At 35.3% G+C, this 17156-nt stretch overlaps 2 protein-coding genes across 6 annotated transcripts in view; one reads left to right on the top strand and one right to left on the bottom strand.

The window, feature by feature from the left end:
* LOC114899097 (amidophosphoribosyltransferase-like) overlaps positions 1-108 on the top strand; it is a 1630-nt gene extending 1522 nt beyond the window's left edge. Inside the window, 1 exon segment of the mRNA XM_029229518.1 lies at positions 57-108. Within this exon segment, the coding sequence (XP_029085351.1) occupies positions 57-108 (52 nt within the window).
* MAGI3 (membrane associated guanylate kinase, WW and PDZ domain containing 3) overlaps positions 1-17156 on the bottom strand; it is a 295639-nt gene that overhangs the window by 143495 nt on the left and 134988 nt on the right. The window lies entirely within an intron of this gene.

Consider the following 17156-nt stretch of genomic DNA (forward strand, 5'->3'; position numbering starts at 1 on the left):
GAAGATGTTATGGTTCAAGAAAATGGGAATGGTCTGGAATGTTTTGAGAAGAACGATCATTGTACAGCTTGTCTGACTGGAAAATACCCTGTGGAGCTGGAATGGTAGGTGCTAGGGGCAGACACGATGTTTCAAAACACAAAGTTAGTGGAGAAGTTATAGTGGTTACACCTCCATTTACTGTTACTCAGTACAGTGTGAAATGCCACATGCTTGTGTTATAAGTTTTGAGATTTTTTTCTGAAAAGGGTACCAAAGTGCTATGATTTCTTTAGTAATCCTAGATAAATATTTTGGTATTATCTAGGAACTTGGATGATCCTTTCAGTTTTATTTAGTAGTTTAGTACTTTTATTTTTAGAAATCATATACATTTAACTTCAGATCATCAACAGTAATGCAACGAATCGGTAAATTTCTGTTTAAGAGAGGATTGCCAGGTACTCTACTCTCCCACAGGTTCTTAGAGAATTTTGTGGAATGTTTGAGAGTTATGGAAATTCAGTTATGGAATATTTTCATAATTGAACCTTGCTAATTACATATAATACAACAATATGTCGTATTCTTTTTTTTTGGCTCAAGCATTGGCTAGCCTTTTTCACCTGGTCAGAGAAGGCAGGAGGTCAGTGGCATTTGCCAGGTCCATGCTTTAAAGAGTTTGCAAGAGGTTAGACTAAGGTGTTGTGATGCAAACAGGACATGTGAGTTAAGTATAACATTTCATGCAAACCTTGAATCCATTATATCCCAAAGTTACCTAGCATCAAGAGTTCTCTTTAAAAAAAACAAAAGACAGAAGAAACACCTTTTTGTGCCTCACTTTCCCCACCTGTGCAATGAGGTGCTTATATTACTAAATTAAATAACTTGCAGCAGTTATTTTGGTGGTTAGAGCCATCATTCCACCCCTCAGTTTTAAGACAGTTCATGATTATTAGCTTTTGACATGTTGGCCATTGGTCTGCAATTGAGATTTCAAGAGGGAGACATACAGCAGTAATTTGCAACCTATCTTTGAGATGCTCTGAGAATGACTGTAAAAACATGGCTGTGCAAAATATTTTCCTACATTTGACTAGAAAGTATGATCCATACTACGTACTGCCCTTATAGTAGAAGCCCAGCAAGTAACCTGGTACATTTGAGGTAAAAAATAATTTTTTAGATTCTAACAAACCTTTTATCCTTAATTTGATTATATGCTTTTTTAATGAAGTGCCTGACCACTTGCAAATATACTGTGTATGCAATGAGATGATCAAGTAGAAACATTGTAGGGGGCAATTTTACGGAACAAGGAGACAACTTTTTTCACTTAGCATGCTCATCTAATTCCGAGCATCAACGTATCACTTTTTCTACTTTGTTTTATTGGGATCTAATGAATTAGATTTTTTTTAAGATTTTTGTTTGTTTGTTTGTTTGTTTTTTAACATCTGAGATTTAAAACTTTAAAATGACTTGCCCTCAACCCTTGTTTATGTAAGATTTTTAAAACATAAAAGTGTTTGTTTCTGTGTTATTACCATGATTTGGTGTACCTAGTGTCCAAATCCACCTATAATTGTAATATCTATTAATAACCATAATATTTTGTCTTCATTTGGTATTTAGTCTCATGTGTTGTATCATGGCAGGCCAAGAGAAAACGCTGACAGCTCTTTAAGCCCATGTACAGAGGGCAGCAGTGGGTCAGATAACCCTGTAGTGGTACCACAAGCAAACTGTCATCTGAATAAAGCCCTGGGACCATTTGTGTGTATAGCCTCTTGCCTTAAATGTATTCCTCATGGCAGCATATGGAGGAGGCAAGACATTATGGGTCAGTTTTGAACCAGCCTTACTTTGATTTTTTTAAAAACAAGAGACTCAGGGAAAGTACTAAACCAAAATCTCTGATTTGACTTTCGTGTTTTCCATAGTTTTTATTTTGTTTTATTGAGATGCTTTTATAAAGGAAAATGGTACTGTGACAGTTTGGTAATTCTACAAATTTCTTACTCTTTCTCCATCATGGCCTTTTATTTCACAAGTTCCTGAAGTGTGAACTACAATTTTATACCAGTGTAATCTCAAATGTTGTTTAACTGCTTTAAATTTTTATAGGTATTGTAAACTGCAGAGCAAATGAGAAATGTGTTTTCACAGGATCTATATTGTGAACTAAACTAAGCCTACTTTTTGTGACTTCCTTGTGATGCGTTGGTGACAAATATATGTAATGAGTACATTTAAAAAAAAAAAAAAGTGAGGGCCACTGTCCAGGTGAGAGATGATTTAGATCAGTAATGGGAATGGAGGAGCAGATGGATTTGAGATTCACTGTATATGCCCATATATAAGTAAAGTTTTTCAATACCAAACACTGTCCTTACAAGAGGAAGTTGTCTTATATTTGAACCTTACAAAGTCTCAGATTACAAAATGATTTATAAGTTATTTTATTTTGAAAAAATACAAAGTACTGTCTGGAAGAAAGCATGTTACCCTGAACCAACAACTGTTTAAGAGACAATCTGACACAATTGCTGGGGAGACGTGACGGTGGGGGCGGGCGGGGAGCAAATAAAATGAGAAGATTTAGTAATTATTCCTTGGGGTACTACACAACTGCATGTGGCAGATGTCACTGTCAAGCAATCTTTCAATGATAGGTTGTTTGTTTGTTTGTTTAAGGGAAGAGGTGCCTTTATTTTTTTATTTTTTGGCCCTGCCGCGCAACTTGTGGGATCTTAGTTCCCCAACTAGGGACTGAACCCAGGCCCTTGGCAGTGAAAGTGCAGAGTCCTAACCACTGGACCACCAGGGAATTCCCTCAATGATCACTTCTGGAAAAAAGCAATTCAGTCCATACTTAGGTTACGAGATCATAAGTATATGTCAACAACAAAAGTGAAGGGAAAAATTTTTGCTCTAATTTTACTTGTGGCTAGGACAGCACTATACACAGATTTAAAAACTACAATATCTCAAACAATTTAGATGGAAGAGAGGAGGAGGTGAACTACGAAACTGTGTTAGGTAACTCATTCCAGTGTTGACACAATACCAAAGGTGTAAGTTGAAGAGTTTGCACAAACTTTTTACAAGAAATAGTGGGAAAAGTAGTATTTCTAAATTTCATTTTAAATATATGTGTAATTAAATTAAATTTTAGAGGTAGAAATCTGATTTTATCCCTAAAAGTTTACATTCATACTGCCTAATCAAAAGGATATGTATTTTTTTAAAGTGTCTTTTAAAAAATTGTGGGATAGCTTAAGCTTAACTACAGGGCCTCCTCCTATTTGGATATTCATGAAATTGTGAATAGAATCCATTAGCCTTAGTAATATATTTGACAGGAAGATTCAGGGGAAAAGAGACAACAGAAAAGATCACTCCAGGCTTCTAACTTGAATAACCAGGAACTTTAAGTTCCATTTGAATAAAAGACATAGAAAGGGGAAGAAATGGACTTCCCTGGTGGCATGGTTGGCAGGTTAAGGATCCACCTGCCAATGCAGGGGACACAGGTTCAAGCCCTGGTCCAGGAAGATCCCACAGGCCGCGGAGCAACTAAGCCCATGCGCCACAACTACTGAGCCTGTGCTCTAGAGCCCGCGAGCCACAACTACCAAGCGCATGTGCTGCAACTACTGAAGCCCACATGCCTAGAGCCGGTACTCCACAACAAGAGAAGCCCCCGCAATGAGAAGCCCGCGCACCGCAGCAAAGAGCAGCCCCTGCTCGCCTCAATTAGAGAAAGCCCACACGCAGCAATGAAGACCCAACACAGCCAAAAAAATAAATTAATTTAAAAAATTTTTAAAAAGAAAGGGGAAGAAACAAGTTTGGGATTTGAGGCAGAAAATCAGGGTAAGGTTTGGGGTATGTTATTTGAGATGCTAGTGAAACAGATACCATGTGAAAATATCAAGAGATCTGAATTTAGAGCTGTAAATTGGGAGTCTTTAGCTCACAACAAATATCTGGCCTTGGTAGAGATGTGGGGTGATGTAAGTTGGAACAACTTTTCTGAAAGGCATTATGGCAATATCTATCAACATATACTTGCATGTCTTCTGGCAGAAGAGCTCTACTGAAGTTATATTCACACAAAAATGTAAAAAAACATAAAAGATGAATGTTTATCACAGCATTATTTATAAGGAATTTAAATGTCCAACTATAGGTAACTGGTAAGTAAATTATAAATGACGAAATATATCTTCAATTACTGAGGTATGATGGAGTTTAAACACGTTGTTGAGTAAAACAGAGGGAGTTGTAGAAGGGAGCATTTAGTGCAAGATGTCATTTATGAAATTGGTACACTTTTCTTACATATATTTATGCAAAAATATATTCTAAAATATGCTTATCTCTGAGTAGCAAGATGTTGAAGTATTTTACCCTCAGCTTTGTAATTTTCTATATTGTTTGAGAGGCTAAAGACAACAACAACAAAAGCATACCATTTTTTAGAACTCTATAAAGCTTATTTTTTTCCTTTTTCTCAAGTGTTTAAGAATTAGAGCACAACATAATCTTAGAGGTAAACAAACAAAAAAACAAAAACAAAAGAAACAGGAGAGGAAGACCACCCTGACTGTACAACTGGCTTTCCGACTTCAGGGCTGCATAACTAGGAACATATTGTCAAAACTGGAGCACCACCCCAGGCTTGAGACCGAACAATTAGGCTAGAGAAGTCAGTCCTGGTTGACCTAAGCCTGTAATTTGATTAATGAAATGAATAGTGACTGAGTGTTTAACAGGTCACTCACAGAACTGGTTCCTGAACCCTGACCCAAGGATAATGTGATTTAGGACAAGTTACTGTAAGACCACATCTTAAGGATTAGTAAATTATGTACATGAAAACACAGACTGGAAAAAAGCAATTAAATAGCCTGACTCCACTAAAAATATTTCCCGTGAAAAAGAAAAAAGAATAGAAAGATTATATGATAGAGGCCAGCCTCTCCCTTAAAGAAAATAAAACCAAAAGACAGAAGGATAATAATACAAAACATCAGGCACTGCACTAGTGTTGAAGCTACAGAAACCATAATATAGTACCTGCCCTGGTGTTAGGGTGTCACAGACAAGTATAAGCAAATAACTGCTAAAACCAGTGAGAAAGCATGTACAAGGTGCATGAGAGTATGTAGCTAAGAGAAAATAATAATTGTGTTTAGTGGGGAAAACCAGTTAATCTAGGCTGGGAGTATGGTTGGGGCGCATGGGATCAGGACCACGGTGGGCGTTCCAGGCAAGGGGAAGAGAATGCACAGTGGCAGGGCGGTGCTGGATTATAAGACTAGAGAGAGATGCAGAAAGCTCAGGTAACAGAAGGTTTTACTTATGTCACTGAAGGGTCAGAACATGACTCTAGTGAAGAAGTGACTAAAATTTTTACCAGGGGAATGACATAGCCAGACTTCTTTTTCGATGGATCATTCTGGCAACACTGTGGACTACGAAGACAAGGAAAACAGCTGGAGGATACCAAGACCAGCACAGAATAAATTTAGCCACAAACCCATTAATACTGGCAGAAGCAGTAATAGAAGAATCAATGCAGCAGAAAATTGGATTGGTGAAAGAGGAGGCAACTCAAGAAACATACACTGATAATAAGAAATTAACCAAGATAGGAAATGAATGATCACAGATTTGCAGAGTGCTATAATCCAAACTTCAAATGATAGGAGTCCTTGAAGGAAAAAAGAGAATGAACTAAACAATTAATAAACAAGGAGTGCAGCTGAAGAAAACTGAAAATTTTTAAAGGAATGAAATTGGAAATTGAAAGGTTTACCATGTCTCAAAAAAAAAAAAAAAGAAGGAAAAGAAAAACAACAGCATCATAAAAACACAAATTTAAATTCTGTAGGTTTTGGGGTGGAGGTGCAATCTCTAAGTTTCCCAAAAGAAAGACTAGATATTATTTAAAGAGTCAAAATCAAGAGAGATTAAGATGATAACTCCATGGTGAAAGACATGAGGTGATATCTGTGCTCCATCTGCTTGACGACGAAAAGTCTTTTCAGAATTGTGGTGGTAGTGGTGGTTTAAAAAGAATTTTTGTTTCCTCTATCTTTTCTTCAGCAAACAATGGAAGGAGTAATCCAGAGCTCTATGACTGAAGCTAAAGAAAGCCTTGTAATTTAGAGCTGCTGTAGGCAAATACTATATAATATTATTACTGTGAAAAAATAAACAAGTGACACATGAGAAAGAAATAAGAGACACAGGCAAGGTAACAAGACCAACAGATACAGAAAGCAGGCACAATCCAAACTACCTTATTTTTCACGGTGAAAAGTCAGAAATTACTGCCTCACAGAGAAATATAAATTAATCACAATTAGGTTGGAAAAAGTTTGTGGTAAGTTCAAGACTAACATCAATTCTTTGTAGCTCCTTAAAAACATACACCTTCATATATTATATGATTATATCACCTTGTTACTGATATTATGAGGCACTTTTTTTTTTAACATCTTTATTGGAGTATAATTGCTTTACAATGGTGTGTTAGTTTCTGCTGTATAACAAAGTGAATCAGCTATACGTATACATATATCCCCATATCATCCCCATGTGACCCTCTAGGCGGTCACAAAGCACTGAGCTGATCTCCCTGTGCTATGCAGCTGCTTCCCGCTAGCTATCTATTTTACATTTGGTAGTGTATATATGTCTATGCCACTCTTTATGAGGCAGTTTTATAATACACAGTTAGTATTAAACTCTCAAGAAAAAGTATGGTTCATTTTGTACCTTAACCTCAGTAAACTTCATATAATATACTTTGTTAAATTTTAAATCTAAAATTAATACCAAAAAATTCAAAAATTAAAAAAAAATAAAACTAAAACCACAGAGCACTTTTGCTGCTCTTAAGAAGACTATCCTACTTAAAAGAGGGACTAGTAGATGACAAAAAGCACCATTAAAAAGTATTCTTAGTTATCAAGGGCTTTTAAAGAGTCAGATGTGAGGATTTTGTTTTTTTTGTTTTTTTTTTGCGGTACGCGGGCCTCTCACTGCTGGGGCCTCTCCCACTGCGGAGCACAGGCTCCGGACGCGCAGGCTCAGCGGCCCAGCCGCTCCGCGGCATGTGGGATCTTCCCAGACCGGGGCACGAACCCATGTCCCCTGCATCGGCAGGCGGACTCTCAACCACTGCGCCACCAGGGAAGCCCAGATGTGAGGATTTTAGACAAGATCTTAAAAAATAAGAAAAATTGGCAAAAAATTAAACACTTGCTAGTGATAAGATCATGGGTTACTCTGTCTTAAGTTTTTTCGTAAATGTTGTTACTATTTTTACAATTCAAAACAAAACTAGAAAACTCCCAAACACAAAAACATAGGTATATTTTGTTTATAAATATAAAGACAAAGATATACATATTAATACTGACTGAAACGGAATCTGCAGACATGGAAATAAAGTTTAATGTTCAGTTCTATTTCTGGGCAGCTGTGTGCATTTATAATGTAAAAATTTAATGAAAAACTGAGATACAAAATGATTCATAGTTGACTCTACAAAAATGACATACTGTACATAATTTTTCTTACAAAGTATGAATGATCTTTAAGCAGTAAGGGTATATTTATGTGATAATAATTTTAATTAAATTACCTAGTCAATTCAGTGAAGAACCAATTTAACTGATTTTATTTGTTAAATTAATGATTACTAATTGTTTGGGTTATAATTATATATCTGTCATTGAACAATGCTATATTATAAAATTTAAAATAACAACTCTTACTTTATAGCAGAGGTTTAAAAAAATGTTGTAAGAACAGAATTCCACCTTCAAAGAAATTTTATGAGGAATTCAAATGTACAAAAATAGATAAACTGCTGAGTCCAATTTGAAAAACATTGCTTCACCAGTCATAGATTTATCAGATTAAACATAGGAGGCTGTTTTAGTTCCTCAATATGGCTGCAATATGCATCAGCCACCTCAAAGGGGGAAACAGGGATTTCTGTTAATATAATGTGATATATTAAGGCTTCCCAAAAGTATAGTTAATTTAGTCAGTGATAGTGCCCTGCTTTCTCCTTTTTCTTTTTCCAAGACAACTTTTGTTAAACTGTAACTTCTTCTTCTACAAATTGAAAAGGGAGGAGGAAAAACCACTAGAAAAAAATGGCAAAAATTAATGACTAGACAGTTCACAGAAAAAGAAATGCAATGACCTGTAAACATAGAAAAAGATATTCAACTTCACTCATAATATGATAGATGCTAATTAAAACAACATAGATACCTCTTCTCACCCATCAGACTAATGAAACATTCAGCACCATTGGTGAGGTTGTGAAGAAACAGGCATTTGTATAAATTGTTGGTGGGTGCAGTAGTATACTAAGAGGGGGGGTGATGTAAACAGACCATGCCAGATGCCCACAATAAGGAAGTACACTGTCCACAGAGAATTTATGAACTAAAACTAAAGCTTGATCTGCTCCTTATCATCATGTGATGGCAATTTTTCTAAATGTCAGCAATAAAATGCTCTCTGAAAAAAATCTCTCATTGTTCCAAATTCCAAATAATTGTTGTGGTTGTTGTTGAGTTTTAATAACATGTATGTAAGCTTCAAATTCGACACTTTTATTACTTATTTCTTAAACACTGAACTATACATGGAAGTTAATTTGGAGAACTCCCAGTTTGGCCCCTGATATACATGGACTCAGTTCTACACATTCATTTCAGAAGTTAAGTCTGTAATGTTTTGAAATGGTTCAAACTCCATTTGAGCACACTTTGCCTCTAGCCCCTGTGTTACACTACATACTCCTGCATTTAAGCAATAGATTCAAAATAAACAATGACAGCTGTATGCTATTTCTCTTTTCTAGGTTATCTTTTATTCTGGTGGGAAGTTTTAGATGAGTTAATCAGACACAAAAATACTTGCAGACAGCCAGAATTAGCCCTGAACAATGACTAGTAAAACACAGAGCTTTAAAAACAGTTATTTAAAGAACAATGCACGGAAACTGTGGTTAAGGTCATTCATTATACAACAATAAAACATAAGGAAATGGACACTTACATAGAAAAAAGAATCAAATTTTGAAGAAACCTAGGAGAGACAACAAAAGATGCTGCTCTTACATTACTAGAAGAAACCAAAAGGGCAATGTTTATTTGAATGCCTGGTTATTAACTAGCAGATCAAATAGTGTTACTGTTCACTATCATTCCATCATTTTCTCTTGACTTTGTACAAAAAGAAAAACTTCAGGAGTTTTTTTTATTTTTAACCAAATATAATAAAAATTCAAGATGAATTTTCTGGTGGAGATATTTTAGCAAAATTTTCTGTAATGTACTCTTTATTTTAACATTTATTTTTACCAGTATGATTGTCTATTCAAATGTTCAATAAAAGGAAATATTTAATGTATATATTTTGTTTCTATCATTATATTTTATTTCATGGTCATTTCTGAAAATAATTTTATCATATAAAAGAGGGATGTATTAAAAAAATTACCTGCTCTAGGCTCAAATATACTAGCTATGTCCCTGTGGGGTACAAAATGATACGAACAGTGTGGAAGAAAAAATGGGGACAATTATATAATAACAAACATAAACAGTGGGAGGCAAAACCAGAAATTAATAAAAATAGTTACCTATGATGGACGTGGTGAAAGGACTGAGGTAAGGGGTCGACATAGAAAATCAAAACAAAAGTATACATTTTTATACAGTTTGACTTTTGAACCATACAAGTGTTTTATACATTCAAGAGAATAAAACTAAATTTAAAAATCTAAATCTTAACATTGAAAACAAATGGAAATAAATGAACTTAATTGCCTATCAAATTGGTAATATAACCACATGAAGACAAAAAAATATTTCAAGTCACTTGTGAACACAGTACTCTGACTAGCATCCTTACTGGGATATAGTCTAAGGATAATAAAAACTGCAAAGGAATCTTAAACTTCACATAATGGTTGTGATATTAATATTAGTTTTTATAATTTTGAACCTATTTTATTTGCACTATAGGATAAAACAAATAGGTAATTATGTAAATGTTATTAGAAACCAAGATGTGCAATAGAAGGCAAAAGCTACAATTTTAAAATTGTAGTGCTAAATTTGTATAGATATCAACATGAAGCCATAACTTAAAAATATATATGCATATATAAACATAGTTAGAATATGTGTATATATACACATCCTAATTATATCCATTAGAGGCAATGACATTCCAACAGAATGAACATCTCTAATGCTTGTATCTTGCTTTCTAAATCCCCTTCTCCATTAAAAGGAACCAAGCCTTCTTGGAGAAATGACTCGTTCCAGATCTGGGACAGGGAAAATATAAGTGAGCCTAGGTCATTATGTTTTTCTAGAAAGTAAGGGAAAAAATAATGAAGGGCTGTCAAAAGGGTACTAGAGCCAACTTTGAGAGTCTCTCACCAGCCATTTGAGAGAATTTAAGCATTAAAAAGAATAACAGTTATAACTGATTGTAACAAATTGAATAAACAAAAATCTGTGAGTCCATAATACTGCTCTAAAAAGAGGGAGAAAAAAGGGATTTCATCTGTAACCAGTGGAGGGGACTATAACACCAAACTTCCTGTCCTCAAAACTTCTCATTAAAAGTAAAGAATTAAGCATTTATCCTGCCTTTTGGGGAAGGAACTGTTTATCTCCAGCAGAAGAGGAAAAGTTCTTTACCTAAGAATGCCAGCTAATAGGTATAGAAGGAATGACAGAATTATCAATGAAATAATTACCTCACAGATTACTTGCTAATTTAAATGGGAAAATTATATTATTACATAGGAAATATCAAACTTAGTATTGCTAACAGTGTGACATCCTCCGATACAATACAGTATGAAGTATACAGTACCACCTATGACATATTCTTGCCAAAAATTTTTGTCTGGTTACACCAAGCCTTTAGACCTACTTTCCAGTTTACAGGAATTACAAAGAATAAAGGAACAAGATAAGTGATGCTATGAGGAAACAATCAGACAAATACAGGATTTAGAACATTCTGGTTTCTTAAAAAAGTAAATGTTTCCCTCCAAAAAAAAGAAAAAGTTCTAGAATAAAAGAGACTAAAGAGGTATAACACCCAAAGGTAACACGTGAACCTTGACTGGATTCTTTTTAGGAAGGAAAAAAAAAAAAAAAGTCTATGAAACATTGAGATAATCAGCTAAGCTCAATATGGCCTGAATAGTAAGTGATATTAAGAAATTATTGTTAATTTTCTTACATGTGATAATGGTATTGAAAGGTATAATATTACAAGGTATAATAGGAAATACATGCTAAATATCAGGAATGAAGTATCATAAAGTTTGCAATTTACTTTGAAATGGTTTGGCTAAACATCTACATTCACTCAAAGGTGAGTATTGAATTCTAGGTGATGGTAACATTACATGGGTATTCATTGTCCTATTCCTTTCAAGTTTTTCTGTAGGTTTGAAAATTTTCATAACAAAAAGTTGAAAAAATAGTTCTTTAGTAAACACAGAATTAACTAATCTTAGCAATATGTACTTCAATAGGGCACATAATTCACAAAAAGACATAAAAACAAATTCTATGTTTTCTGTCATTGTGCCAATTAGGAGTCAATCTCATATCTTTTATTTCCCTCAGTCAGAAGCAAAACAGCAGTCAGAAACATCTTCCTTACCTTAGGCAAATCGACTTCTCTACAGTTCTAGATTTTTCTCAACAGAGGAAGAATTTTCTTCCACCTGACTGCCACTTCACCTCAGCTCAAAGTCCTCTGAAGCCCAAGTTAATGTAAATGAAGTAGTACTGAATGCTGAAAGCCTTTTAAACCCTCCACTTGGCACCAAGTTTTACACCTTGGCTTATGGCCTAAATAATACATTCTTAAAGATAACACAGTCTTTATGCCCTTTCCTCTCTATTTAACATGCTCTTCACTGGGGTGCTCTCATCAACTCCCACAACTTCTCTAAATGATCACTTATATTCTCATAATTCCCCAAAGGATATCCCAACTCATATCTTTTCCCCTACTTGCAAACTCTTCTGCCTACTAAGTGTTTTCACCCAGGTGTCCCCAACGTTCCTCAAAAACAGCAAGCCCAAATGGGAATTCCTCATCATCCCTCCTCCCCTATAAAAATATATACCATAATTTGCCTCAGCAGCCAAATCAGAAACCTAGGCATCAATCCTGGTTCTTCTCACCCTTCAATGACATATCAAATTAATAATAATACTACTAAAAAATTGCAACAATAATTACTATAGTAGTTAACACATATTACTAACTATGTACCTGGCACCATTCTATGCTCTGTACATAAATTAATTCATTTAATCCTCACACAATCCTATGAGATAAGTATTGTGTTTCTTCTCATTTTACAAATGAGGAAATCAGACACAGAGAAGTTTAGTAATTTGACAAAGTTCACAAAGCTACTAAGTGGCAGAATTAGGATTTGAACCCAGGTGTTTTGGCTCTAGAGTCTGGTCTCTTTAACTAATACACTATACCTTCCCCTCTTTCACCAAATATTATTGATTTCATCTTCCAAATATTTCTCAAACTCATTCAATTCTCTCCATTTTAATGACCACTGTCCTAATCCAGGTCACCATCATCTTTTGCCTGGTGACGCCAATGGCTTCGTAACTGGACTCCTGCTACCAGCCCTGTTCTCCAATGTACTGTACAAAGCTGATTACATCACACCTCTGCCTTCATACATAATCTTAATGGTTTCCAACTGAACTCAGAATAGCATTCAAATCCCTTAATGAGGTTTATGGAGTGTCCAGCTTTCCTCTTCAGCCTCATTTCCAGCCTCAATTCCTCTGAGGTCGCCTCTCCATACTCCATCACCACTGTAATTCTTATATTCCTCAAATGTCAGTTTTTCTAAATGAACACTCTTCCTCCAACCCCTGGTCTGGCTATTTCTTATATAACCTTTACATCTACATTCATGTCTGTGCATAGATGTCATTTCTTTGGAGATCTCCTGATCACCCAACTCTTAATTGCCTTAGTTATTAGTTAGATAGTATTTAATTCCTTAGGGCCCTGTAATAATTGTATCAAATATACACACCCATATGCTTTATCAAACTGCACTATAACAGTCTATTACTTGTCTGTCTCACTCCCTAAACTGCGAGCATTTAGGAGAACAGGGACAATGTAATGAAAACAAAAGCTCAATAAACACTGAAGAATAAACAAAATGCAATAGAACAACTTAAAGCCTTCATCAAATAAAACAACCTTCTTGGTCTAATCCTATTTCTTTTCCTTTATAAATCTAATAAATCTTATCTTCTGGAATATTCTACTCAAAATATTTTATTTTTAATAATCTTCCACATTACTCAAATGATCTCCATTATTCATTTATCTTCTCAAAACTTTGAACTATAATAGTTAAGTGAAAACTATAGAGAACATATAGCTTAACAAAATCTGCTATCTTTTAATCTCTACATGCAGTTTTCAAAAGAACATTTTACAAAGCAATTGCCCCTGACTCTTCAAAAATGTCAGTGTCATGAAAAGAAAAAAAAAAGAGAGAAGAAAAAGAAAAGAGAGAAAAAGGGCAGGACGACTGCTTCAAATTAACAGTTTGAAGAGTCAGGACTAGTAAAGCAAATGTGATTCTTGTTTGGACCCTAGATTTTCAAAAAGAATGAGAGAAAGAAAAGGAAAAGAAAAACACTAAAAAGGACATTTTTGGAGCAACTGGGGAAATCTGAACATAGCCTGTATATTAAGTACTTTTTTCATCTTACATTTCTTGAGTATAAAAATGCTATTGTGATTATGCAAGAAAATGTCCTTATTTTTAGGAGATATATGCTGAACTATCATGAGTAGCATGATGCGTGCCACTTGCTTTTAAGTAATTTACCTAAAAAAATCACACATACACACACACAAAAGAGAGAGAAAGCAAATTTGGCATAGGTTAAAAATTAGTCTAAGCGAAAGATAAAAATAATAATTGACTCTTCTTTTCCCACTTTTTAGGTTTGAACTTAATAAAAAAAAGTTGGGAATAAATAGCTAACATTTATTGAGTAATTAATATGGGAAGGACACCATTCTAAAATATTTACATTTATTAACTCAATCTGCACAAGACACCTGTGAGTCTCACTGTAGTACTTAGTATTATTACCCCTATTTTATAGATGAGTAGCCTGAGGCATTGAGAGGTTAAGTAATTTACGCAAAGTCACAACTAGTTGTATCTATGTGGTTAAAAGCAAACAAAAACAGCCTCTAAGAAGGTGAAGATAAGCACACAAGTAACTAAAAAGAAACATAAAATAAACCAAAAAAATGAACGTATGGCACTGCAGGAATTTAACGTAAAGGAAAAAAAGAGTTAGTAAAGTCCAGAGTCCAAGCTTCCTGGTTTCCCATCTTGTGTCCTTTTGTGGAGCTACAGACATGACAGAAGAATCTGACATCCAGTTAGAAGACAGACTGGAACAACCATCTTAGAGGAACACAGACTGGAAGACAAATTAATTCTAAGCCTATTATGTTAAGGTGGTGAAATCAAAAAGGGAAATGACATGAAAGAAAGCAAAATTGACTAAAACTTGGTAATGCAGGAGTAGAGGTGGAATAAAAGGCAGATGACACGGTTGAAACAGAAAACAGTGACATTTGACTTGTTTTCATATAAAATTTTGTATAAAATCAAAATGTGATTACTACTAGTACTGGACATTAAGATTAGCACTAAATGCAAAGTTTTTCTTAAACTAAAATTACTAAAATTATTAGTTACTAAAATGTTGGTAACCAGGCAGAGCATAAATAGGTTCCAGTACAGTGTTTTATCACAGCTCAAAACTATATAATTAAACATAGCCCCTCCTTCTCTAACACAAAAATCCAGAACTCAGAAGAGGACACTAGAAAAGTTAAAAAAAAAAAAAAAGCCTTAAGTCTGCACAGTAGTGTCCACAAGAATACACAGATACATAAATAGCATAAGGAAATATATTTTAAAACCTCTTATGAAATACAATCTGATAAACAAAATAACATTCCGTATGTTTATTTGTTTACCTTTCTATCACCTTTGCTAGAATATGGGCTTCTTCAGGGCAGGAACCATGCCTGATGGTTCTTTCCTATATCTCTAATACCTAAAATAGGTACACGACAGGCACTCAAATGTTTGCTAAACTTAAACATGTGTATGGAACTTACACATGAGGAATTGAGAATAATAAAGTCTCAATATATTCATTCATATTGTGACCATTTTGTAACATGTAATTTTTATTTCTATTAAAAATACAACATCAGATCTAAACGTTGAAATGCTTGAAGCATTAAAGTCTAAACTATGTTTATATTTATTTCAAACCATAGGTATTAGCTATCATAAAACAGGCATGAATTTATTATTATCTTCCAAAGCAATAATAATTATGATAGATAAACTTTACACATAACCACTCAAGTTATATTGCATGTGTGCAGAAAAGAGTTAACACAGCAGACCTGAGACTGCTATCCTTAGAAAGGCTTACTTCAAGACTGGACCTAGGCTCACGTCTGGGAACTTGGATTTTGAGACAGTAACCACTATTCCCCGATAAGAATGTCTCACTGTTTGTGAATACAATGTGGTTCATGCTGAATATCCGCTTTCCCTCTGGGAGTTTGGAATTCTGGTACGTGCTAGGCAGAGGATGCCTATGTGACCAGCCCCCATAAAAACCGGGCACTGAATCTCTAATGAACTTCCCTGGTACACAATAGTTCACACGTGTTGTCATAACTCAATAGTGGAGGAATTAAGGGCATCCTATGTGACTCCACAGGGAGCTTCAGCCTGCTTTCCTCAGGCGTTGTACCATGTGCTTTTTTTCCTTTTGCAGTAGGAAATCATAGCTATGAGTAGGACGCTATGCTAGGCCTTATGAGTCCTAGCATATCACCAAACCTGCAAGTGGTCTTGGAGACCCTGCCACAGGCATGCAACATCAGATAGTAGCCTCGTTATTTTGGGGTAATGAACACTATCAAACATTTAAACATTTCCATAAAAAGTAATAACAAAAAGAAAATTAAGCCATCAAGATTTTTACTTTGGACTGTATTTTACAATAATTACTTCTATCCAATGGTTAATATAGGCTTCCCTCATGGGATAAGGAAGCAAAAGATAATTAATTATGAGAAATTCAATCATACTTTAAGCTATGAACCAGGTCTCAAGCCTCCAAAGTAATGGAATTATTCTTAAGAAATCTCATTTTCACCTCACCCTACCCTCAAAAAGTTCATAGAAAGCCCAAAAGACACACCTTTACAACAAGTTTCCGGAGCTCAAAGATTACATTTTAAAAGAAAAATTCCTGGGCTTCCCTGGGGGCACAGTGGTTGAGAGTCCGCCTGCCGATGCAGGGGACATGGGTTCGTGCCCTGGTGCGGGAAGATCCCACATGCTGCGGAGCGGCTAGGCCTGTGAGCCAGGGCCGCCGAGCCTGCGCGTCTGGAGCCTGTGCTCCGCAACGGGAGAGGCCACAACAGTGAGAGGCCCACGTACCGCAAAAAAAAAAAGAAAAATTCCTGAGGCTTTTCTTTCTGTTTACATAAATAAGGATTAGGGTTATGTCAGAAAGCATCAATGCTCCCCCTTTTTTTCTCCTATAATGATGTGTAGCTCATAATAATGGAGGAAACAAACTATTATTCATTCCTCTGAAGAAATAAAATTTGGAGAGAGTATATATTCAAAAATTGTTTAGCTGCTTCCTCCATTATATATTTCCATTTACATACAAGCACTGACAAGAATTCTTAGACATTCATTCCCTTAGAATAGGCGTATTTTATATAAATACATTAGATAACATTCTAAATAAATATAATTACTTTTAAAATTAAAATGGTTAAATTGGGCTTCCCTGGTGGCGCAGTGGTTGAGAGTCCGCCTGCTGATGCAGGGGACACGGGTTGGTGCCCCGGTCAGAGAAGATCCCACATGCCGCGGAGCAGCTGGGCCCGTGAGCCATGGCCGCTGAGCCTGCACGTCCGGAGCCTGTGCTCCACAACGGGAGAGGCCACAACAGTAAGAGGCC

Source organism: Monodon monoceros, unplaced genomic scaffold (genome assembly GCF_005190385.1).
Source record: "Monodon monoceros isolate NGI ecotype Baffin Bay Population unplaced genomic scaffold, NGI_Narwhal_1 Super_Scaffold_18, whole genome shotgun sequence".
Classification (NCBI taxonomy): Eukaryota; Metazoa; Chordata; class Mammalia; order Artiodactyla; family Monodontidae; genus Monodon; species Monodon monoceros.